At 41.0% G+C, this 25,789-nt stretch overlaps 1 protein-coding gene across 2 annotated transcripts in view; it reads left to right on the forward strand.

Moving 5' to 3' along the window:
- adamtsl3 (ADAMTS-like 3) overlaps positions 1–25,789 on the forward strand; it is a 661,690-nt gene that overhangs the window by 482,964 nt on the left and 152,937 nt on the right. For both annotated transcript variants that reach the window (XM_060852820.1, XM_060852818.1), the window contains exons 14-17: positions 29–176; positions 3,616–3,700; positions 7,584–7,882; positions 12,186–12,315. In XM_060852820.1, coding sequence (XP_060708803.1) covers positions 29–176; positions 3,616–3,700; positions 7,584–7,882; positions 12,186–12,315 — 662 coding nt within the window. The remainder of the gene's footprint in view (positions 1–28; positions 177–3,615; positions 3,701–7,583; positions 7,883–12,185; positions 12,316–25,789) is intronic.

Raw genomic sequence — 25,789 nt, forward strand, 5'->3', positions numbered from 1 at the left:
AAGCCAATAAGAATCTGTTTTCTCACAGTGCACTGTCACATGTGGCCGAGGTCTGCGATATCGAGTTGTGCTGTGCATAGACTACCGAGGGCAACACACTGGTGGATGTAGTTCACAACTCAAACCTCACATAAAGGAGGAGTGCACTGTGCCAATTCCATGTTATAAAACAAAAGGTGATTTTATAACAATTTATGACAATCCTGTTCCTTCATCTGCTAAAAGGAAACAATGATCTTCTATTGTTGGGATTCATAAGATAGAGCAAACTTGCAAAAATTAAATTCTAAAGGTTCAGTAATGCATTTATTAGATCTGTTTATAGGAGAGTTGGAGTTTGGATTTTGCTTTAGTTATCCATTTTCAGTAATGTCCATACCATAATTTCTGAAACATACTGCACCTTTTATAATCTTTCTGCTTCCACTCCTATTATTGTTTGTTAATTGCGTCCTTTGGTGCTTCATCTCATTCATGAGTTGCTGTCAGAGACATTATCCACATGCAAACATCCCTTTGCAACAAGTTCTGCACATATACAGTTAGCTTCCGTAGCATGTCATTATCACCTTACCATTTGTGGGCGGCACGGTGGCACAGTGGTTAGCACTGCTGCCTCACAGCGCCTGAGACCGGGTTCAATTCCTGACTCAGACGACTGACTGTGTGGAGTTTGCACGTTCTCTCCGTGTCTGCGTGGGTTTCCTCCGGGTGTTCTGGTTTTCTCCCACAGTCCAAAGATGTGCAGGCCAGGTGAATTGGCCATGATAAATTGCCCGTAGTGTTAGGTAAGGGGTAAATGTAGGGGTATGGGTGGATTGCGCTTCGGTGGATCAGTGTGGACTTGTTGGGCCGAAGGGCCTGTTTCCACACTGTAAGTAATCTAATCTAATCTCTCCTACACTACTACTGATTTACCAATTCACGCTGTCTCAACATTGGAAAGCTGGGACTCAACCTATTCCTTTCTGGTCACAGTTTGATTTCTGACACAACTTTTTCTTATTCATTCACGGAATGAGGGTGTCACTGGCTGGGCCATCATTTATTGCCCATCTCTAATTGGCTGTTAAGAGACAACTAGATTGCTGCAGATCTGGAGTCACATGTTGGCCAAACTAGGCAGATTTCCATGGCAGAGCTCCTTCACTAAAGGACATTAATAAACCAGATGTGGACAATGGAGTTGTGCTCATCATTAGACTCTTAATTCAGATTTTTATTGAATTCAAATTCCACCATCTGTTACAGTGGGATTCAAACTTGGATCTCCAGAAAATTACCTGTTTTTTTTTGGATTAATAGTCTAGCAATAATACCACAAAGCTATTGCCTCCTTTGTCATCAACATCAAATGTTTCTGTCTTGAGAGATGCTGCTAAACTTGTTGGGTATTTCCAGTATTTTGTAAACAGGCATAATGAGGCACTGTTCTGACACCTGGTGACTTCCTTAAAGAGTCAGTTTATTTAATCAGGATTTTTCTACTCTGCAGAAGTCCGTGCTGGCTATCTTTGATTAGATCATTGTCCACGTGTTGTAGGTTATTTTATTTTGACAATATTGTTACTTTAAAAAAGTTATTTTGTCCTTTTTTTTAAGAGAGGTTGTAAAGGCAGAGGTGCCAAAGAGTATAGTTGAACAATGGAAGGGGGGTGGCTAGTTCTCCCATTTCCAGTTTTTCCCAATGTTTTAAGCTGTAGCAATCACAAGATGTCAGATTCCAGGAGAATTGCAAGCTTCAGTAAAGAATTGCTCTGAAGTACTCTGAAATCTCTCTCCGGATGCTATTCCCTCCTGCTTGTAAGAATCTGTGTTTGAATCTACATTTTTGCCAATGGATGCTTATGGGATGTTACTATATTGGAACAGTTAATTAGTAATAGGTACTGTATCAGGTCAGTTAGGTTTTCCAACAGTTGTTATTCTAAATTTTGCTTTTTTTGTGTGTTTCAGCTGAAGTTGTATCTAAAATTTGTTTTGTTTAAAGCAAGTGGTTTGCATCACACCTGGAATATCCACTTCACATTTGCCTTTGAACTGAGAAAAAGTTAGGTTGCAGGCTACCTTTTTAAAAAACGTTGGAAGGGGTCTGGTTAATGATTGATTTCAGTAGAGTTCCTGCAATTGATGCTAATCTGTCTGGGCTACAAGCAGAACAGTTTTAAAAAATGTCCCCCTGCATCTGTAACATGCTGCTGGCAACCTTGATGAGCAGAGTGTGGAGCCGGTGCCTTCTCAGTGTGTGGAGATCATCACATTAACTGTTGCTCTAGCAGTCCCATCTGTACCAGAACTCTCTAGTGAGCACAGCAAAGATGAGGGCACGGAGAGAGAGTCGTCTGGGGTTTTGTAAGTAGAGAGATTGGGAGCTCAGGGAGACAGGCAGTGAGAGTGCAGGAAGGGGATTGGGTTTTAGAGGCCAGGTGTGGGGGCTTAACACCTTCTGGGGAGAGATTGCCCCGTGCAGACACAACACCCTCCAAATGCTGCGCACTGCTTCATACCCACCTTTTCGACAGATTTTCTTTCAAGGAAAAGAACGCTCCCACTGTCTGCCATGTGCCCACGTGTTTTGGTCAGCATAATATCCAATTAAAAAACTGAATTTGGTTTTAATGATCATTACAATGGTGGGTGGGTCATTACAGTTTCAGCTGCCACCCATTTATCACATCATGGGCCCAGGTTAGGCATGGGTCTGAGAAATCCCCCACTGAAAACATTGCAAACAGTGTAGGGAGGTGGCAGAAGGAAATATAATCCAACCATTGGTTTTCTTCCCCCTTATTGTGATAAAGTAACATTCACAATTAGATTAGATTACTTAGTGTGGAAACAGGCCCTTCGGCCCAACAAGTCCACACCGATCTGCCGAAGCGCAACCCACCCATACCCCTGCATTTACCCCTTACCTAACACTATGGGCAATTTAGCATGGCCAATTCACCTGACCCACACATCTTTGGACTGTGGGAGGAAACCGGAGCACCCGGAGGAAACCCACGCAAACACGGAGAGAACGTGCAAACTCCACACAGTCGCCTGAGTCGGGAATTGAACCTGGGTCTCAGGCGCTGTGAGACAGCAGTGCTAACCACTGTGCCACCGTGCCGCCCACTTCTCTAATATTCAAGGCAGAATTCTTGTTCTTTACTGAAAGAAGGAATTTAATAAGTTGTACAATGAATTAGTATGAAAATTGTGCAGTGAACTTACAAAGTCTCTGGTGTTACCTGTGTGGCAGACTAAATATGCCATTGGTATCTTACTGAACTGCTTTTAAGATTCTCTGAATGGACTATAATGAATAGTGAGCCCAGAGGACTGCTCCAAAAAATGGCAAGTTCAAATGGAGAGAGAAAATGTCTCAGGGCTCCTTGTTCTGTAGACGATATGTGTGCCATGGGAATAGTACCTCATTATTCTAGAAAATAGATCCATGGATTATATATCTGTTTAATTTAAATACTCTACAATATTTTGAGGACTTCAGTTCAGAAGCTAATATGATTAACTCAGCAGGAAAGAATTCTTAATTGAATAGTACAATGTAATTATTGTTTTGAATGTGTCTGGGGACCCATGGGTTTGATATATGTATGGTATTTCCAGAAAAACTTCCTGTGGAAGCTAAGGTACCTTGGATTAAGCAAGCACAGGAACTGCAGGAACCAAAAGCTGCATCTGAGGAGCCAACGTGAGTTCATGGGTTTTAATTTTCACATTATGCTTCATGCAGTGTTTATTTAATAGTGAGTCAGTTTGCACAGCACATTTTAGTGGTCTGCAGTTTGTCCAGTTGGATTCTAATGGCTGAGGACTGAACACTAAATTGTATTTTCCCACGAGCTTTGGGACCCTGATGTTGGCACCAAGTGTTAATTGGCAGTTACCGAATTGCAGACTGCCTAAGGGTGAAATCTGCCTGGCAGAGCCCCCCTACACTTGCCACCCAATTGAGAGTATCAGGTTGGAACCTGATGCTGTTGACCCAGTTGGAGAGCCAGCAGCACTGAAGGCTCAGGAACACAATTAGGAGAGCCTGGTGTTGCTGAGGAAGATTGAGATAAATGATTATTTCTGATTTATATCTTGTTAATGGGTGTTCTATATACTCATTGTGAATTTACATAGACCTGAATTTCATCCTCTATACATGTTTTGAAACGTCCTGCTTCAAACTCATTAATGGTTCTATAAACAGATAGACATATAATTGATGGTCTTGCTCACAAGAGTGCAGTTGGTTATCCTGACACTTCTTTCTTGATAGTTGACTGAGGTGGAATAAAGGCCATTAAAAAGTCAATGCCAGATGCAAGGGTGTCTTGGCAAAAGAAATAGTTCAATGGCTAAGCAGCTGAAACCAAATACATTTACAATCTTTTTGATAACCTTTGTCCTCCTCAATGTCAAAGCATGACTTTGAACACTTGCTTGATCTTTGCTTCCAGTGTAGTTGTCTCTTGGCTCAGGCACAGCATAAAAACTTCCAAGTTTCACTTCCAGGCCCCTCATGTTTGCGCACCTCAATCCCAGTGCAAGGTTCTGCCCGTACACTGTTCCTTCCATGTAGCCAGCAGCGATCCAGAAAGGAAATCTTGGCCCACTGCATTTAATTTTTTTAAGTATGGGAATGTTGTCTAAAAATCTGCTAACAACATTATTATAGGCAGTTGGCACTGAATTGTGCATCAGTTTGTAACTCCCATGGGAAATAATGTCTGTACAGTAGAAATGACAAGCAGTTCAGTAGCATAGCTATTCCATCATCTAGAGATCTTATAGTGAATGGGCTTAATGTGCCAGTAAACCTTCACCATATATCAAAGTAAGTTAAATATTAAGAACAGTCATTGACGGATTGAAGTAAAGCCATAATGAATAAGAGTGAGTGATGCTAATATGAGCTGAGCTTAGAAGTATAAAGAATGCGTTCCTGAGAATTTTGGTGAGTTGTTTAAACTGCAGCAGAGCTAATCCAGATCCATTTGTCTCAATTTTGAAGATTTGCATGTAGAACATTGATGATACTTTACTATCAGAAACTTGAATTTCATAATTTTCATTTTGGACTTAATGGGTCACCTTATTAAAAATGTGCTTTAGTTGAACAATTGAATGTGATGAGAGAAAAAAAAAACTTGTTCATAGAGGAGGACTTGGAGACTGAAGATGTGTTGTGAATTTGACCTATCGTACTGGGTAATTCCTTTTCAAGAATTAAGTCTTGCTTTTGCAGAACAGAATCTTAATTCCAAGGTTTCAGTAGTTTATGGAGGAAACTGTAGTGATGCATGTTATCCTGTAAAGGGGTCAGCACAGAGGCAAGAGTACACATTTAAAGGGAGGCCCAACCTAACACAAAGCTAAAACAGCACAGAACAAAGCAAGAAACTGTTCCCTCTTTAACCAGTAGATTAAAGAACCAGTTCATGAATAGCACCAAGTCTGACCTGGAAAGTGTGCATTAAAATAATGAATTCAGTGATGAATTTAAAAAATACATAATAAAAGACTGGATTAACAGAACATGATAAAGAGTAGTTGAAAAGCAAGTTTAAGAATATATTTTGCTTTTTTAAATGAAGGTTAAATCGCCAACAATGACTAAAAACTGAAGGAATGCGATTGCACACTTCTCAAAGTTAATTTGCAATGCCAAAGCGGTTGTTTCACATTAATAGGATTTGCCATGCCATTAAACAAGTACTTAGACTGAAATGGACAAAGTCTAACTTTCTGTGTGATCTTAGTCCCTATCAATGACATTAATACAGGGACTTCACAACATTCAGTATAAGTGATGGGGCAACCACAGAATTGCAGAAGTGCTGCAACATGGAAGGAGGTCATTCAGCCCAAAGTGCCTGTACAGGCTCTTCAAATGAGCATCAATCTCCTGCCTCTCCCCCATACCCCTGCACTCTATTTATATCCAAATACTTATCCAATGCCCTCTTGTATACAATTGACCCTGCCTTCTCCGTAATTCTGGATAATGCATTTCAGATCCTACTTAATGTGTGATGACACTTCTTCTCACGTAGCCCTTTGCTTTGTTTGTGCATCACTATAAATCTATGCCCCTGCCCCTGCACCACCCCCCCCCCCCCCCCCCCCCGCCATCATTAGTTTTTATTTTTACGAATCGGAACAGTCCCTCCTTATCTATTCCTTTCTGGCCCCCTCATGCTTTTGAAAACATCTGTCAGATCTCCTCTCAGCTTTCTTCTATCCAAGAAGATCAGTTCCAACTTCTTCATCCTATCCTCATAACTGAAGCTTCTAATTCCTGGTACCATTCTTGTAAATTACTTCTCTCCAAGCATTCACATCTTTCCTATAATGTGGGATCCACAACTACACGCAGTACCCCAGCTGAGGGCTAGCAAGTGTCATACACAAATTTAGCATATTGTTTCCTTGTTCTTGTACTTTATGGCCCTATTAATAAAACTAAGGATACTTTATTAACTGTTCTGCTTACCTGTTCTGCCATCTTTAATGATCAGTGCACATATACCCCAGGTCCCTCAGATCTTTCACTTTCTTTTGAATTGCACCGCATAATTTGGGTAGTATTTCAGTGTTCTTCCTACCCAGGCACATCACCTCAGACTCCTCTGCATTGAGCCTCACCTACCACCAATCCGCCCACCCCATCAACCAGTCAATGGCCTTGTGAAGTCTACGCTCCTCCACAGTTTATAATTCTCCCAAGTTTTGTGTCATCTGCAAGCTTTGAAATTATCTCCTGCACATTAAGATCCAGATCACTAAGAATCTATCAGGAAAAGCAAGAGTCCCAACATCAACCTGACAGTCAATGAGATGCCTTTTGCAAGTAACTTTTGGATGAGCAGGATATCTCAGATAGCAACTTTTGGATTTCTGTGCACCTGTCTAAAAGTTGCTGTCTGATTTGTACTTGAATAACGATGGGGGCTGCTGATCTCACCGTTCCTTTTCCAGCAAAATCTGAGCATGGAGTGAAACCTTCATGTTCCCAGACAAATTGTTGACTCATCTCGCTAACATCCCAATCATAGGAAGCCACCTTGTTGCAGTAGCACCATCACCTGGAGTAGAGAAACCAGATTGTTCAGTGGGATTTTAGTTCTGTGAAGCAAACAGCTGGGAAATTGTGCCTAAAATAGTTGCGTATTGAGCAGAGAGCAGATGAGGGTTTTTGTTATCATAACCTCTCATCAAATCCTTCACTCTGAAGCTATTACCTTGAGTTTGACTTGATCCTAATTTCTCATTTCTTAACTGATCTTTGATGAACATTGACTACCATAGGCAATAAACTCATTGCGAATATCAGAAATTGTGGCATTATCATGCTGAAGATGAATCAGCTGCAACCTTTCGGAACACGGAAAGGGTACAATGAGGTGATTGAACTGTTACTACCAACAAAAAAAGAGTAACGTTGCTCGCATCAGAATATTACTTGTCGAAATGTTGTGCATTTTGGTAACCTCTTGTGGAAGGTAACAGTCACATATCTGGATTATCAAGTCTTATGTTGCACTATGGATATTATTGACCATTATTTTCTTGTTTCTTCACAGATTCATTCCTGAGCCCTGGTCACAATGCAGTACTTCTTGCGGAGTTGGTGAACAAGTACGGATGGTCAGGTGCCGTGTCCTGCTTACATTCTCCCAAACGGTGGAGGAGCTTCCCGATGAGGAATGTGAAGAAGAAAAGCCACCCACTGAGCGAACGTGTTTCTCTGCTCCATGTGAAGGTGGTACTGCAACGTATGATTTGGAGGTGGCTTCCTATGGTTGGGATGACAATGAGATGGAAGAACAATTTGACTGGGAATATGAAGGTTTCACCCCATGCTCAGCTTCCTGTTTAAGAGGTACTTTTTATATAGATATTACACAGTTGACTTCCTTAGCTGAATTTGGCTCTGGATCTTTGCAGATGAGTCTGCTGCATAATTATTGTGTCTTTCCATTACATGGCAGGAACATTGACACAAATTAGTGTCAACAAGTTATTTGATTACAAAAAGTATTGCAATATAAGCTGAATTTCATAGCTGTCTATTTTCAGGAATTGATTAGGACCATGAGTCCCAGCTACATTTTCTTTCATAGAATCAAAGAATGATTACAATAGAATCATAGAATTATTACAATGAAAGAGTGTATTCAGTCCATTATATATGTGCTGATTTCTGATAGAACATTTCCCTAGTGCCATTTCCCTGCCTTTTCACCTGTAGCCTTGCAATTTTATTTTCCTTTTCAGGAATAATCCAATTCCCTTATGAAAGCTTCAACTGAACCTGCCTCTTCTGAACCTGAACCTATAAATCTTCTCAAAACTTGCTGAACCTGCCTGGATCACACTCAGTGAAATGCAAATTTTAACTGCGTTAAAAAGAGTTTTCCTCGCACCGCTGTTGCTTCTTTTGCAAATTACCTCAAACCTGTGTCCTCCTCTTCTCGATCCATCCATTAGGATCCATTTCTTGCCATGTGAAAACTTGATGGGCCGAATGGCAAGACAATCCTGTGATTTGTACATTGTCCAGATTGATTTTAAACACCGCAACCAAAAGTTCAATCAACTTCTTCATCTGCAAGGAGTACATCCCAAGCTTTTCCAATTTATTTTCATAACTGAAGTTCCTCATCCCTTGTACCATTCTCATGATTTATTTTCTGCATTCTATCTAATGCCTTCACTTCCTTCCTAAATTGTCTTGGCAGAATGAGACACCGTATTCCAGTTAGACCAAATCTTATTTTAATGCAGATTTAGCATAGCTTTCTTGCTTTCATGCTGTCTTAAACCCTACCTTCAATGATTAATGCATACCTACATCCAGATACTTCTGGTCCTGCATTCACTTTAGAATTGTAACCTTTGTTTTATACTGTCCCTTTTTTTAAAACTAAAATGAGCTACTTGACACTTTTCTGCATCTTTCCATTCACCAGTGTTGTTTAAATAACTTCCATTATCCTCCTCCTATAGTTCACTACATTTCCAGGTTTTGTATCACCAGCAATTTTTTTAATTGTGCAATGTGCATCTGTATTGAGACATAGGGAGTTTCCGTGTTAAAGTTGAAACACTAGAAGCAGCCTAACGCTCCCACAGAATCGAGCTTTTTAGTTTTAGTTTTCAGTAGGAGATGTAAGGGGTGTTGAAGCTGGATGTGGAAGCTGTTTTTTCTCTCTTGGTTACAGTTAAAGTGACTGGTTCTCTTCCTGCTGCTAGAATTGCATGGGAGACGATCTGTATTACTGAATTTGCCTTTGTCAAGGGTGTGTTTATGGGATGTTACAATATTGGAGCAGTTACTGTTTAGTAGTTAACTATTATTCTGTTAAGTTTTCCAATAGAGTTAAATTATTCCAATTTCTTTCTTTCTTTGTTGTCTTTTAACTATAGAGTACGAATAAAGTGTGTTTTACTTCAAATCTGGTGGTTTAACCAATTGAATTGCATCCAGACCATAAGACCATGAGACATAGGAGTGGAAGTAAGGCCATTCAGCCCATCGCAACATCTGACACTTATAAAAAAGAAAAAGTTAAGATCCAGGCTACCACCTCAATATATTCTGAGGGTATTTGGTCTGGTCCATAACAATAAACTTTAGTCCTCATATTCCCTTAGCTTTCTATTTAAATTAATAGTTGTTATGAACTGTGGATATTGGTTCCTTATTTAGTTAAGGAAATCGAATAACATGCTCACTATTTCATGATGAGTTAACAAAAATTAAAATAGAATGCAAGATCAAATGTAATATTTTTTGGGACATAGTTTCAAAACATCTTAAGGATACTTTTTTTAATTCTCATGTGGGACATAGGCATCACTGGCTGGGCCAGCATTTATTGCCAGTCCCTAGTTGCCCTGGAGAAGATGGTGGCAAGCTGCCATAAATATCAAAATAACGAGTAGGTACATTTTGCCTATGTATCTGATGGTGTATGTTATCCACAGAGACTATCGCCTGAAAGATGTTTTATTTCCCAGTGATTAACAAGTTAACAGAACATTTCTTATTGTTTTTGGACGTCACTGTGCTCCAATCTTACTGTAATTTGGAGCTGGATTGGAAATTGGTCTGGATTTTATGCAGCCCGAGATAACATGAACCATGGAGACCAGGACCAGTTAATCACAGGAAGGAGCTCATACAGGAACCCCTGCCTCTGCCAGAGAAATATCGATTAGCTCCATTAGTGAGCCTAATTCCAAATTCCGAAGAAGAGTCATGAGATGCCAAGCATTAACTGTTTCAAGATTAGAGTGGTGCTGGAAATGCACAGCAGGTCAGACAGCATCTGAGGAGCAGGAAAATCGACATTTCGGGCAGGAGCCCTTCATCGGGATGTTTCCTGTTGAAGGGCTCCTGCCCAAAACGTCGATTTTCCTGCTCCTCGGATGCTGCCTGACCTGCTGTGCTGTTCCCGCACCTCTTTAATTTTGACTCTAATCTCCAGAATCTGCAGTCCTCACTTTCGCCTACAACATTAACTATTTCCCCACTCCACTAATGCTGCCAGAGCTGCTGAGTTTTTCTCATATTTTCTGTTTTTATTACACATCTCCATCATCTGCAATATTTTGCTTCTATGAAAGTTTGATTGTTGCACCTTCAATACCTGTTTACTGAGCAATGCTGCTAAATAATTACATATTGCTAAAGAATGCAACGTTGCTGAGGGAAAAGACCCTGCTGGCATGTTAGACCATAAACATGTTGGTAGCTCCCAGGATATTCTATACTCCTATGCGATAGTAATCAGCAAAAGTCTGGGGAAGGTGAGAATGTGGGTGAGTGTTTGAAACTGGGTGAGGTATTGAGGTTGAGTGGGTGAGTAAAGTGTGGGCAAGGGAGGGAGGGAGAAAGGGGGAGAGAGGTGAATGGGTGGGTAAGTGTGTTTGAATGAATGAATGTAGGTGACTAGGTCAGTGAGGATAAGTGGAATCAGGAAGGTTAGCGGGTTGTGTGTGGGAGTGGCTGGGTAAATGTGTCTATCTATCTGTCACTCTTACGCTCTCACTCATGCGCACATATACATACATCCACCACCATATTTCCCCAGTAGCTTATATCTAAGGCAAGCTGGAAACGGAATGAAACTGAAGTTGAAAGGCAGCCCACTTCCAAATTCCACTTGCATGAAAATTCTGCAAAGGCAAGCTCGGAGTGTGTTCCTCCAGAGCTGAACCAAGGCCAGAGTTAGCTAAACTCAGTGCCTTAGCTCGACTCTGTCCCTCCATGGTGTCTCCATGGTTAGCACTGTTGCCTCACAGCCTCAGGGGCCTCGATATGAAGAAGTTCAGATCAGATGGATTGGCCATGCTAAATTTCCCGTGGTGTGCAGGGGAGGTGCATTAGCCATGGGAAATGTGGGATTACAGGAATTGGATGGAGGGTGTTTCTCTGGGTGGGATGCTGTTCAGAGGGGTGGTGTGGCCTGCTTCCACACAGTAAGGATTCAATGATTTTATGATCTTCACTAATGTTCAGGATTTGGATCTGGTCTTATTCTCTCTCTAACTCAGCATCTTAACCAAATCAGCAAACAAAAAAGTTTTATTTTTTAGCTCTGCTGCTTGACATTTTTGTGGTTATTTTTATTGATTCCTCACTCAAATTGTTCATTTATCAATTTGTTGCCTTGTAATTAATTTCTTTAAATGTGTGTTTCCTGCTGTGGTAAACTTCATCTGCTCATTGGCTGTCATGCATGAGAGAACAATTGAAATGTTTCCTACCCAACTTCGGTGAAAAATTATCAGCTACGTGAATAAAGCATGTTCTACATTCTGATTACACCATGTTCCCATTATGTCTTGTTAAATCATCCTGGAGAAAAGTTAACTCATATTGGAGAACATTTTTCTGATTTTAAAATAGGAAACAATTCAGTTTTTTTCAGAACTTGTGCCCATGGGTTTAAGTAAATAAAACGGGCATACAAAGGTGCATTTTTTTGCACTGTTTATTACAGAATCTACTGTGGCGGTTGTGATTTGTATTTTCAATGTATTCTGAAAGTTTTTACAGAACGCTACAAGTACTCACCAGCAATTTTTTTTAATATTGCCTTTCGATGAATAAATTAGTGTGATATATGCAACGTATCCAAATCCTTTGATAATTCTGTGTGTATTTTTACTTCCAGGGAAACAGGAAACTATAGTTGTGTGTCGAAACAAACAAACACAGGAAAATGTGGATGACTCTTTGTGTGACAATTTCAAACGGCCTCCACACATGGTCCGAACTTGTGGGACTGACCCTTGTCCTCCCAGGTATGTATCATTTCTGGGCACCAGCCTTCAAAGATATTTTGCACTTTTAATTTACAGCATGAGTTGAATATCACAATGAGGAGTATATTCAATTAAATGAGATGAGCCTAGAGTGTTGTGAAGGGAAATGTGTAGAAATCTATTCATGTCTTTCATTCCTGTGTTGAACTGTAGTTTTAAGGAGGGAAGGGGATGTTTTGTGAAGCTCCGTATAGCTTACAATTCATCTGATGTCAATGTGATGCAAAAATCATTGACCTGGGATATTTCCTTGCACAATTCATCCTGGCACATTAGAGTGTAAGAGTGCCCTTCTGACAGATGCATAGCCAACCTCAGTCATGTATCCAATGTCAAATTAATCTGCTTCGTTTATTGGTCTGAAATTTTGTCATCACAGAAATGACAAAAGGTAAAGGTGGGGAAGTGGGTGGCAGGATCGCTATGAGGGAGCCAAGTGACTGCTGCTGCTCGTGAACTCTGAATCATGCAGTTCGAGTAGCTTAAAGGACCAGGTAGCAAAACAATTTAAAAATATCCACTAATTTGACTTGCATTGTCCCTTTAACTTCTGCTTGACATCACACTCTGCTCGACTGTGATGGAATGCTTTGCATCCAGCATCATTGAACTGACAATGACAGGTAGTACAGCATTTAACGTCTGGCAAGATTGTTGTTTATGGTTCAACTGAGCATACTATTTGGACAAATGCTGTATTATGCTTAACAAAGATGGACAGCAACGCAGCATTCCCACCTAATTCTGTACCTAAGTATGGGGTCTGTAGGATGATTTCAGCTTCAGTGAGGTCCACCCTGGCTTGGTAAAGAAGACCCAGCAGAACGAGAGGCAAATGCAGCCTAGTCTTTTCCAAGCACTAATTTGAAGTCTAAAACTGTTTTATAGGTGAACCAGTCACACTTCATATTCATAACCTTCAGGATTATTGGGTGATACAGTAAAATATAGGGCAAATTCAGCCATGCAGAATTTCTGTGTTACTAGTCTAGTCAAATAGTGACTGGGCTACATGCTTATAAAAAACTAAGACTTTAAATTAAAATACATAAATCTATCCTTTAAATTCATGATTCATCAATTGCTTAAATAATCAGCTGTTCATGTTTGGAAGTTGCAGATCGAGCTATCAAAATGCCTGCCAAAGTTTGGGATAGACGGTTTGAGCTGCAGATTGCACAGAATGTTCACTGATGTGTTATAACGTGATTTAAGACATTGACCTAAGCTCCAGACCCCCTTAATTCCCAAAATGGTGGATCTGCTCCATCCCTGGGGAAGCCCCTGTGTGCGCACACCAGCCATTTCCCTGAGGGAATGTTGTGTTCTCCTATGTAATACTCTTGTACCTCCTAGTCATTAGTCCGTTATATATCAGGATTATAAAGGGTCTGAGAGCAGATTTCTTGCTTACTCTATCATTGAGGCCATGGTGCAGTTGAACTAAGTAAACAGAAGAAATTGGAAGTTGGTTTCCTTTAGAACTCATTTCTGTAAAATTACAAACACTCTTGGGATTTCATAACCTTTCAAATAACCAGAAACGTGTCTGTGGTATGAGCTGCAGAACAGTATTCTTACTAATTTTTATGATTGTTTAATTTTTCTACTGATTTGCCTCGGAATGCAAACCTGTTGGAAATATTCTTGAAATTGTGGTTACAATTTTCAGTTGTCCTGCAGGGAATTTTCCTCCTGTGCGTTTATTAAAATAAAATCTGTGCAGCAACTGATCACACTGGTATATCTCAATGCAATTCACTTTCAGGAGTCACTTTTGAATTATATGAGCAAACAGGGAGGTCTCACCAATAGTAACTGATAATGAGCTTCTTTTTAACTCACTCTGACACTTCCTCCGTGAGAAACTTGGATAGAGTTTTGTATTGGGAAAGATACAAATGTGAAAAGCCACATTTTGTTGGAGTTTGCACTCGTCAGGATGATTTGCAAGAATACTAATTCAAAGGGAAAACCAAAATTGATATTGCATGGTTTTTCAAAAATCACTTGTGTCAGGGAGGGTCCCAGATGACTGGAAAATAGCTAATACAGCAGGCCTGTTTAAAAAGAGAGGGATGCAGAAAACAGGAAATTATAGGCCGGTTAGCCTTATCTCGTCGTTGGTAAGATTTCAGAGTACATTACTAAGAATGAGAATACAGAGTACTTGGAAGTGCATGGTAAAATAGGGCTGAGTCAGTGCAGCATTGTCAAGGGAGGTTGTACCCGACAAGTTTGTTTGAGTTCTTTGAGGAGAAAACTAGCAAGCTCAATAAGGGAGAGCCAGTGGATGTGATGTTTGGAGTTACAGAAGGCCTTTGACAAGGTGCCGTGCACAAGGCTGTGAAATAAGATGAGAGCCTGTGGTGTTAGGGGCAAGGTACTGGGATTATTAGAGTGTTGACTATCTGGCAGAAGGCAGGGAGTAGGGATAAAGAAGTCTTTTTCCGGATGGCACCCAATGACAAATGGAGCTCCACAAGGGTCAGAGTTTGGAACTATCACTATTCACATTATACATTAACAATCTGAAGGAAGTGAGGGCATGTTCATTTTGCAGGTGACACAAAGGTAGGTGGAGGGACAGGTGGTGTTGAGAAGGCAGGGAGGCCTCAGAAACACTTGGACAACCAGGAGAGTGGTCAAAGAAGTGGCAGATGGGACACAATGTAGGGAACTGAAAGGTTATACACTTTGGTAGGAAGAATAGAGATGTAGACTATTTTCTAAATGGAGAAAGAAGCACAGATGGACTTGGAAGTCCTATTTTAGGATTCTTGTAAGGTTGATATGCAGGTTCAGTTAGCAGTTAGCAAAGCAAATGCAATGTTAGCGTTCATTTTGAGATCGAATAAAATGCAAGAGCAGGGATGTGCATCTGAGGCTGACCAAGAGCTCTGGTTAGATGCATTTGGAATATTGTGGAGGGGGGTCTAGAGAAGGTGAAGAAGAATGATCCCAGGAATGAAGGGCTTGTCATATGATGAGAGGTTGAGGACTCTGGATCTGTACTTAATGGAGTTTATAGATGTGGTGGGATCTCATTGAAACTTATAGTATCCTGAGAGGCCTAGATAGAATGGACTTGAAGAAGATGTTTCCATTAATGGGAGAGACTTGAACCTAAGAGTACAGCCTCAGTGAAGAGACTACCCTTTAGAACTGAGATTAGACATTTCTTCAGATAGTAGGTGGTTAATCTGTGGGACTCATTGCTGTAGAGGACTGTGGAGGCCAAGTCATTGAGTATCTTTAAGACAGAGAAAAGTTCTTGACTGGAAGGGAGATTATGGGGAGAAAACAGGAGGATGGAGTTCAAAAATGCATCAGCCATTATTGAATGGTGGAGCAGACGTAATAGGCTGATTGGCCTAGTTCTCTTCAAGTATGCCATGGTCTCATGGAGTAAAGAATGTGGATTGGTTGATAGGTGGACTCTGGGAAATGGAAGTATTCCTGACCACCATTGAATTAGAATCTGGTGGGAAATGTGAACTTTGTCCACAGGTGCTGCAAGACCTGCTGAGTGTTTCCAACACTCCAGATTTCCTGCATCTGCAGCATTTTGTTTATTTTTTGAACATTGAAGAATCCCTGTCAGAGAGTGCAGGAGAGTCAAACGTTACGGAAGTGGGCATAGCTGCTGAATTCGTGGCATCAGTCATGTGAACTAAAACTTGTAATAATATAGCAGCAGTTTATATTCATTGAAAAGGAGGGTAACCTGGCAACAAATGACACTGCATCAAAAAACAGGGGACGTAAAGTTTAGTCAAAGGAGGTAAGCTTTGAACAGAATCCTAAACAAGGCAGAGGAGGTGAACAGACAGATTTGAACAAGAGAATTCCAGCCTCAATAGCTGAAGGCACAACTGCTAGATGGAAGGAGGTGGACATGTGGTCAGACTTGGAGAAATGCAATGTTCTCTGATGTTTGTAAGGTGAAAGGAGGTTACTTTGCAAATACTTGTGTATCTGCCAGCAGGTAGTGTTTTGTGACCTACATCATTTGGCTGAGGAAATGCATGTCATTGGCATGTTCCAAAGAGCATGCCTAAACAGGAAAACAATTTCTAGTGAGCATGAGAGTTTGCATCAATGATCCAAGCAATTTGGATGTTGGCCACTGTCTGGATTTGTATGATTCCTACATTTCTACTTCCTGTGAAATGCAGAAAGGAAGTTCAAGAATCTTGTTTCCGTATTTGGATATAAAAAATGGATTTTGGCTTCATGTATATGATACTTTGAGGGTGCACTTACAGCATGAGTTTGGGGAGTGTGTCATGATGCCACATGTAACCTTGTGATCAATTAGACATATACCATGGAAAAGAAGAGCTTGTAGTTGAACTGCAACACAGACTCAGCTCCAGGACAGCTTTGCAAGTGCTCCTCAGAGTTCTGTTCCAAACCCAATCTTCTCCAACTACTTCATCAGTGCCCTTTCCTCCATTGTAAGGTCAGAAGTGGGGATATATGCTGATGTTGACACAATATTCAACAAAATTCGCAACTGGAACATGGAACATAGAACAGTACAGTACGGCACAGTCCCTTCAGTCCTCAATGTTCTGCCAGCCTTTTATCCTACTCTAAGATCAGAATTACCTACATACCCTGCATTGTACTGTCTTCCATGTGCTTATCCAAGAGTTGCTTAAATGTCCGCAATGTATCTGACGCTACTACCACTGCTGGTAGTGCATTTCACACCCAGCACACACTGTGTAAAGAACCTACCTTTGAAATCTCCCCTAAACCATCCTCCAATCACCTTAAAATTATGCCCCCTCACGATAGACATTACTGCCCTGGGAAAAAGTATTTGACTATTCATTCTATCTATGCCTCTCAACATCTTGTACACCTTTCATCCTTCTTTGCTCCAATGAGAAAAAGCCCTAGATCCCTCACCCTTTCTTCATAAGACATGCCCTCCAGTCCATGCAAATTTCCTCTGCATCCTCTCTAAAGCTTCCATGGTTTTCTTATAATGAGATGACTAGAATTGAATGCAATATTCCAAATGTGGTCTAACAAGGGCACTTTACAGCTGCAACATAACCTCATGCCTCTTAAACTCAAGCCCCCTGCTAATGAAGGCCAATACACCATACGCCTTCTTAACAACCCTATCAACATGGGTGGCAACTTTGAGTGATGTATGGATATGGACCCCACACTGCCAAGAATCCTGCCTTTAACCCTGTGTTCTGTATTCAAATTCAATTTTCCAAAGTGAATGACTTCACACTTTTCCAGGTCGAACTCCCTCTGCTACTTTTCAGCCCAAACCTGTATCCTGTCAATGTTTCACTGCAACCTACAACAGCCCTCCACATCATCCACAACTCCACTAACCTTTGTGTCATTGGCCATCTTACTAACCAATCTTCCCACTTCCTCATCCAAGTCATTTATAAAAATTACAAAGAGCAGAGGTCCCAGAACAGATCCCTGTGGAACATCAATGGTCACTGAGCTCCATTTACCTCCACCTCTATCTTCTAGGGGGTAGCCAATTCTGTATCCAGATAGCCAGGTTTTCCTGTATATCATGCCTCTTTACTTTCTGCATGAGCCTACCATGGGGAACCTTAAAAAATGCCTTGCTAATATCCATGTACACCACATCCACTACTCTACCTTCATCAATGTGTTTTATCACACCCTCAAAGAATTCAATAAGATTTGTGAGGCACGACCTGCCCCTCCCAAAGCCATGCTGACTATCTATTCAAACTATGGTTACTTGGTTTTCCAAGTAATCATAAATCCTGTCTCTCAGAATCCTTTCCAATATTTTGCCCACCACTGACATAAGACTGACTGGTCAGTAATTCCCAGGATTATCCCTATTCTCTTTCTTGAACAAAGCAATAACATTTGCCACCCTCCAATCATCTCGCACTGCTCCAGTGGACAGTGAGGATGCAAAGATCATTACCAAAGGCACTGCAATCTCTTCCCTCACTTCCTGTAGAAATCTTGGGTATATCCCATCTGGCCCAGGGGATTTATCCATCTCAGTGGTCAAGGGATGAAAAGTGTAGGAGATGTTGGAGACAGTGCCTATCAAGTGGGCTGCTTTGTCTTGCTTAGTATCAGATTCTTAAGTGTTGTTGGAAATGGTGAACAGGCTTTTCAGGGAGTCAAGAAATGAATTATTCACTGCAGAATTCCCAGCCTCTGACCTGCTATTTTTTAACCACTACTGCTCCTCAGATACTGTCTCCAATGAAAGAAGACCTGGGGAGTATTCAGGCTAAGGCTGATAGGTGGCAAGTAACATTCAAACTGCACAAGAAATGACGACGTATAATAAATGAGAACATGAATATCTGCATTTGGCATTGTCATATTACAATTATTGAATCCCCCTCCATCTATAATGAGGGGTTTTGGGGTGGTGAGGGTGGGTGTCCGTGCACTGTCGACCAGAAACTGAACTGGACCAGCCATTAAAAATAAAGTAACAAAGGCTGGAAATTCTGCAGGGAATAATTCATTTCTTGACTCCCTGAAAATCCTGTTTACCATTCTCAAAGTGTAAGTCAGGAGCATGGTGGAATACTAACCGTTTGCCTGTATGGGTGCATCTCCAACAACACTCAAGAATCTGATACCATCCAGGAAAAAGCAGCCCACTTGATAGGCACTGTCTCCGCCATCTTCTACACTTTTCATCCCTTAACTACTGATGCACAGTAACAGCAATGTGTGCCATTTACAAGAGACACCTGAAGTAATTCATTATGTGTCCTCCAACAGCACTTTCCAAGCCCACAATTTCTACCATCAAGAAGGGCAAGAGCAACAGATACATGGGAACACCAACTGCAAATTTCTACCCAAACTATTCCTCATCCTGACTTGGAAATGTATCACTGTTCCTTTAGTGTTGCTAGGTCAAAAATCTGGAACCCCCTTCCCAGCATGACAGGGACATTAGAAGTTTAAGCATTTAGTTTATGCAATGGTACGTAGGGTTGGCCAGTAGAAACTGGACTTACAAGTGATGTCCTGATTCTGTGGATGAAAAATTTTACAAATGTCAAGAGAATGTGTGCAAACATTGTTGCATCTTGTATGAGTTAGCAGCTGATGAAATGAGTATGTCTGTGGATGAGATTCTTCACCATGGTCCTACCTGAACTTTGTCTGTCTCTGACTTTCCCAAATTTCTGCCATCTGTGGGATACAGAATGCCATCATGGGCTGCTATCAAAACACTGCTTAGTGTAGCGATGGAGAACAAATGCTGCCTTAGCAGGAATGGTCATATCATATTCCATGAATTAATTTATTTTAAAAATCCAGGATGGTCCTTGTGTGCTACAGCTCTATCTTGGAGAGGTTAATTCCGGCCAAGGTGTTCAATGGTGCAGTTTTTCTCAACTGGTGTGTCTCGGCAATCTGCGAAATGTGGTGCAAAGTTTTCAGGCAGCAGTGACACTTTCCCTGAGCATAGATACTGTGATGTTTGTGATTCTGATCTTCAGGGTCTTGGTATCTGTAATTGAAGGCAGGATCTGCTGACATGAGATCTGTCTGCATAAGCTTCCAGAGCTGTGCATGTATTCACTTGGCATACTGTGCACACTGGCAGTCCCAGGTTTCCCACTAACCCAGTGAACTGAAATTTAATCAACTTTGCTTTTTGTCTGATACGTTGTTCATGAATAGTTGGAGTTGGTTGAGTTGAGCAGAGTTTCAAAATATGTCTCTGCTTGCCGTCAATTCTTTTTTTAACCTGGTATTTTGAAACAGTAATGCTTTAGACCCTTTGGCTTTTTGTATGCATTGTGTACGCAATCCTCTCCAGTATGGCTGTTACCATAGTGAATGCAAGGAAATGTGAAGTTTATGAGCAATTGGTTCACCTATTAAAAAGTGGGTATGCCATGGAATTGTTTGAAGTGTGCCTTGATACTGAGAAGGTTGGGAACCATTGTGATAGAGGAATGCAATATAATTGAATATCTGTAAGTTTAACAAACAGTTTCTTGGTGCAAATTTTAAGGAGCTTAATTTTGTCCATCTTTACAGTCAAAAGTGCCATCATCTGCTTGGCAGTTTCAGTTGATGTAGTCCTGATAGCTGCTTAATTGGGCTGTTACTCCAAAGCAAAATTGACAGTCCTCATTGCAATGATTTGTTTCAATGAAAACTGTCAGCGTGATTTCTTGGAAAAGGCAGCTATCCTTCCTTCTGCCTGGGAAAATACAGATTTATGATCTATTTTGCCACAGCTTGCAAAAAAAAATGACTCAGAGAATCTTCTGAAGACAAAAGTATTGATGCAGTCCTGGTCCTTCCACCTCTTTGGTTGCACATTATAATGCCAGCTTAATGCACTTTGAGAACGCCCACTGAAATCCCTTCTCTGTTCCAAGTGCACCCCAAATGTGCCGTACAAATGACTTGATATCTGCTTTGGCCTTTGAATAGAACTTCAGTCCCAACAATTTAAAGAGTTGTAAGATTTGACCTTTCACCAAGAAGAGGTATTATTCAGAACATTTTTTCTCTTCGTCATCAGTGCAAGTTCTAGCAGCTCCTTAACTTGATGCTTAAATTGGTGCAATTTTCTGTGACCATTACTGCCACTTGTTGGGTTAGTGGGGGGTGTGGACCTGATTAATATGACGGCTGGAGGAAGAGCGCCTCATCTTCTGCCTAGGAACTCTCCAACCACAAGGAATGAACTCAGATTTCTCCAGTTTCCTCATTTCCCCTCCACCCACCTTGTCTCAGTCAAATCCCTCGAACTCAGCACCGCCTTCCTAACCTGCAATCTTCTTCCTGACCTCTCCGCCTCCCCATACCCACTCCAGCCTATCACCCTTGCCTTGACCTCCTTCCACCTATCGCATTTCCAATGCCCCTCCCTCAAGTCCCTCCTCCCTACCTTTTATCTTAGCCTGCTGGACACACTATCCTCATTCCTAAAGAAGAGCTCATGACCGAAACGTCAATTCTCCTGCTCCTTGGATGCTGCCTGACCTGCTGCACTTTTACAGCAACACATTTTCAGCTGTACACTTGTGTTGCCACGTTTGATGATCTCCTTGTAGTTCAGATAAATATCCCTTATGGCCAACACAGGAAATGCAATGAGGGAAGCGTGTTTTTGGGTCACTAACACATGGAATGAAATGTTGATTCAACGTTATCTTCAGTAATTGGACAGAATATTTAAAGCATTAAAGAGGTTCATCTCCTCAACTAACTGTCAGTGACATAAACTCTGCCTTAACTCTCACTTGTGGTACAGAATCAGGATAGTGCAGATGCTAGAGGATGGGACATATGTACATACAAATAAGGAAAGAGTAGGCCCCTCAGCTCTTCCAACATTTTCCAGCATTCAACAAGATCCAGACAAATGTTATCCTCTTGTGCTATATTTTGTTGAAGTAAATTAGCTGGTAAATAAATGTACTCCGAGTGGATATTTTTTCAAATATCTCCAGTCTATGTGATATGGCCTTCCCGATCAATGAGATCTTTATTATTTCTTCTCAAGAAACCAATTTGCACTGCAGTTTCTTACTCAATGCATAGAAAACTCTAGACCTTTCCCACCAGGAGCAAGATGTCAGCAGTCAGGTAAACATCATCGTTTGATTGACAAATATAGGGCTGCCTTTAGCCATCTCACTTCCACTACTAGCCAAAAATGTCTGTGCCATTGTGGTGGATAATTAACATTTCACTCTAGAAAAAAGGAACATTCACCAATGATTGCATCCAGGGAATACTACAGAGAAATTATCAACTCTTAAATAAACCTCATGAAAACACAGGAGCTACTGGAAACATTTTTTAAAATACGGAGAGAATTCCAAAAGTCTGACTTTTCTGTGTCTGCTAAGTTGATTCGTAGTCTCTCTTTATTATGTTATTGACAGCCAACATATATAATTTACGTTAGCTCAGTACATAATTGAAAACATCATTCCATATTGGTCTTGTTAAGACAGCGCCAATGTCTGCTGTCTACAGTTTATCTGGAGTCCGTACATTCAACCAGAAACCAGTTCTGAGAAAGAAAATTCTTAAAATCATTCATTTTAAAAATTATTCAACTGCGTTACAGCAGAAAGTTGTCAGTGTTGCTCAGAAAGACGCAATCCATTTTGATATGAGGAAATGTGGAACTCCAAAAGGCAGGACCAGTGCTTAATAGTTTCAGGTTGTTACAAAATGCATTACAGTCAATCAACCTAATTAGAAATTGAGCCAGTTAGAAATCTAGGAACATGGAAAATAAGAGCAGGAGTAGGCTATTCAGCCCCTTGTGTCTCTTCTACATTTCATACCTCATGGCTAACCTTCCACCTCATCACCATTTTCCTACTCTATTGCTGTATTCATAAGAAGGTTCATAGGAGGAGATGTTAACAATTCTGGAAAGTGTGAAAATAGATAAATGCCCTGGGCTGGATGGGATTTATCCTAGGATTCTCTGGGAAGCTAGATAGGAAATTTGCAGAACCTTTGGCTTCTATCTTATGTCGTCATTGTCTACAGGAATAGTGCCAGAAGACTGGAGGATAGCAAATGTTGTTCCCTTGTTCAAGAAAGGGAGTAGAGACAACCCTGGTAATTATAGACCAGTGAGCCTTCCTTCGGTTATGGGAAAAGTTTTGGAAAGGATTATAATAGATAGGATTTATAATCATCTAGAAAGGAATAATTTGATTAGGGACAGCCAACACGGTTTTGTGAAGGGTAGGTTGTGCCTCACAAACCTTATTGAGTTCTTTGAGAAGGTGACCAAACAGGTGGATGAGGGTAAAGCAGTTGTTGTGGTGTATATGGATTTCAGTAAAGTGTTTAAGAGGGTTCCCCATGGTAGGCTATTGCAGAACATACAAAGGCATGGGATTGAGGGTGATTTAGCGATTTGGATCAGAGATTGTCTTCTCACAGCTATCCAAAAGGTGGTGGTTGATGTGAATGTTCATCAGTTACTAGCAGTGTACTCCAAGGATCTGTTTTGTGGCTACTGCTGTTTGTCATTTTGATAAATGACCTGGGTGAGGGCGGACAAGGATGGTTTTATAAGTTTGCAGATGGCACTAAAGTCGGTGGAGCTTTGGACAGTGCTAAAGGCTCTGCAGGTTACAGAGGGACATAGATAAGCTGCAGAGCTGGGCTGAGAGATGGCAAAATTTCCTTAATGTGGAAAAATGAGAGGTGGTTCACTTTGGAAGGAGTAATAGGATTCAGAGTACTGGGCAAATAGTAAAATTCGTGGTAGTGTAGATGAGCAGAGAGATCTCTGTGTTCAATTGCATAAATCCCTGAAAGCTGCTACCCAGATTGATAGGGTTGTTAAGAAGAAATACAGTGTGTTAGCTTTTATTGGTAGAGGGATTGCGTTTCAGAGTCATGAGATCATGTTGCAGCAGTACAAAACTCTAGTGCGGCCTCACTTGAAATATTGCGTACAGTTCTGTTTGCATTATAGGACGGATGTGGAAGCATTGGAAAGGTTCAGAGGAGATTTATCAGGATGTTGCCTGGCATGAAGGGAAGGTGTTATGAGGAAAGGCTGAGGGACTTAAGGCTTTTTTCGTTAGAGAGAAGAAGTTTAAGAGGTGACTTAAGAGGATTAGATAGGATGGAGAGTGAGAGCCCTTTTCCTCAGATGGCAATGGCTCGCAAGAAGGGACATAGCTTTAAGTTGAGGGATGTTAGATGTAGGAGAGATTTCAGAGATAGGTTCTTTACTCAGAGAGTAGTAAGCGCGTGGAATGTCCTGCCTGCAACAATAGTGGACTCACCAACATTAAGGGCATTTAAATGGTCATTGGATAAAAATATAGATGATAATGGAACAGTGGAGGTTAGATGAGCTTCAGTTTGGTTTCACAGGTTGGCACAACATCGAGGGCCAATGGGCCGGTACTGCGCTGTAATGTTCTATGTTCTATGTTCCTTGACATCTTTAATATTGATCAATCTGGTTTGAGCATATAAACAACTAAGCCTCCATGTCCCTCTGGTAGAAATTTCCAGAAATTCCAAAGTGTAGTCACTGCGCTTTAAGGTAAGAAACACGGCAACCAAATTGTACACCGCAAGACCCCACAAGGCAGTGTATAATTGGATTTTATCAATGTTGGTTGAGGGATATATATTCATAGTGGTAATTATTTGCAGCATGTAACCTTCCTTCTCTTGCATGCATACTTACTCGGTCGTACATAGACAGCAGGGATCCGAAACACAGCAAACCGGAAGTTAAATCGCACTTTTTGTTTCACTGAACTAGAGCCTGGAGCTTGCAAGATTTGTCTGGCCTTGCAGTCTACAACAGAGAACTCGGAGTTTCTTGCATGTTTAAAGTATTGGAATCTGCAGTGTGAAATCGCTCTGATTGTGAAGGTTGAATTTCGGTGCCTTTGATTGTGTTTCATTTTGTCATCAACCTCCGTTATGATGTTGACATTTAGTTCCTTTGTCATTACAATAATTCATTGCATTGTTAAAAGTATTTGTGCTTAAATTATGAATTTATTGTTGGCCTAATTACTGTAGCATGACTATTAGATAGTCACAAATGATTATTGTGATTAAGAGAACAATCCGTCCAAGACCTCCCCGTGTGTAGGACAACAATTTTCAAGTGAACAACTCACCAGCCTTATTTACAGCTATCACAAATTACAACTGAGCTTGAGTTGCGTGTAATGGTTAATCTATCTCTGGAAAGTGGAAAAATAAGGCAAATTAAATGGAGCAACAACTTTGTCCAATCTGATAAACTAAACTGCCAATTGTGGTTTTTAAAGCACCATTTTGTAGATTTGGAGCTATTTGAATCGAATTATGTTCTTTTTGTGTGAAACCAACCTTTGACTTTTGAAAAGAGTGAATAAAGTAAGGGGCCTATTTTACTCTTTTGCTGATGAGTGAGAGATGGCCTCATTGAAGTTTACAGTATTCTCACAAGTATGACAGGGTGGATATTGTTGGGATGTTTCCATTGGCTGATGAGTCTTAAACCAGGCAACATGACCTGGAGTAATGGGTAGGCTATTTAAGACCAAGATGAGAAGGAATTCCTTTACTCGTAGCATGATGAATCTGTGGAATTCTTGAGCCCAGAGGACTGTGGAAGCTCAGTCTCTGACAGAATTACGTTTCTAGAAACTGCTATGAAGGAATATGGGGATTAGATTAGATTACTTACAGTGTGGAAACAGGTCCTTCAGCCCAACAAGTCCACACCAACCCACCGAAGCGCAACCCACAATACCCCTACATTTACCCCTTACCTAACACTATGGACCCGCACATCTTTGGATTGTGGGAGGAAACCACAGCATCTGGAGGAAACCCACGCAGACACGGGGAGAACATGCAAACTCCACACAGTCAGTCGCCTGAGGCGGGAATTGAACCTGGGTCTCTGGCACTGTGAGGCAGCAGT

The sequence above is a fragment of the Hemiscyllium ocellatum genome, chromosome 39, assembly GCF_020745735.1.
Source record: "Hemiscyllium ocellatum isolate sHemOce1 chromosome 39, sHemOce1.pat.X.cur, whole genome shotgun sequence".
Classification (NCBI taxonomy): Eukaryota; Metazoa; Chordata; class Chondrichthyes; order Orectolobiformes; family Hemiscylliidae; genus Hemiscyllium; species Hemiscyllium ocellatum.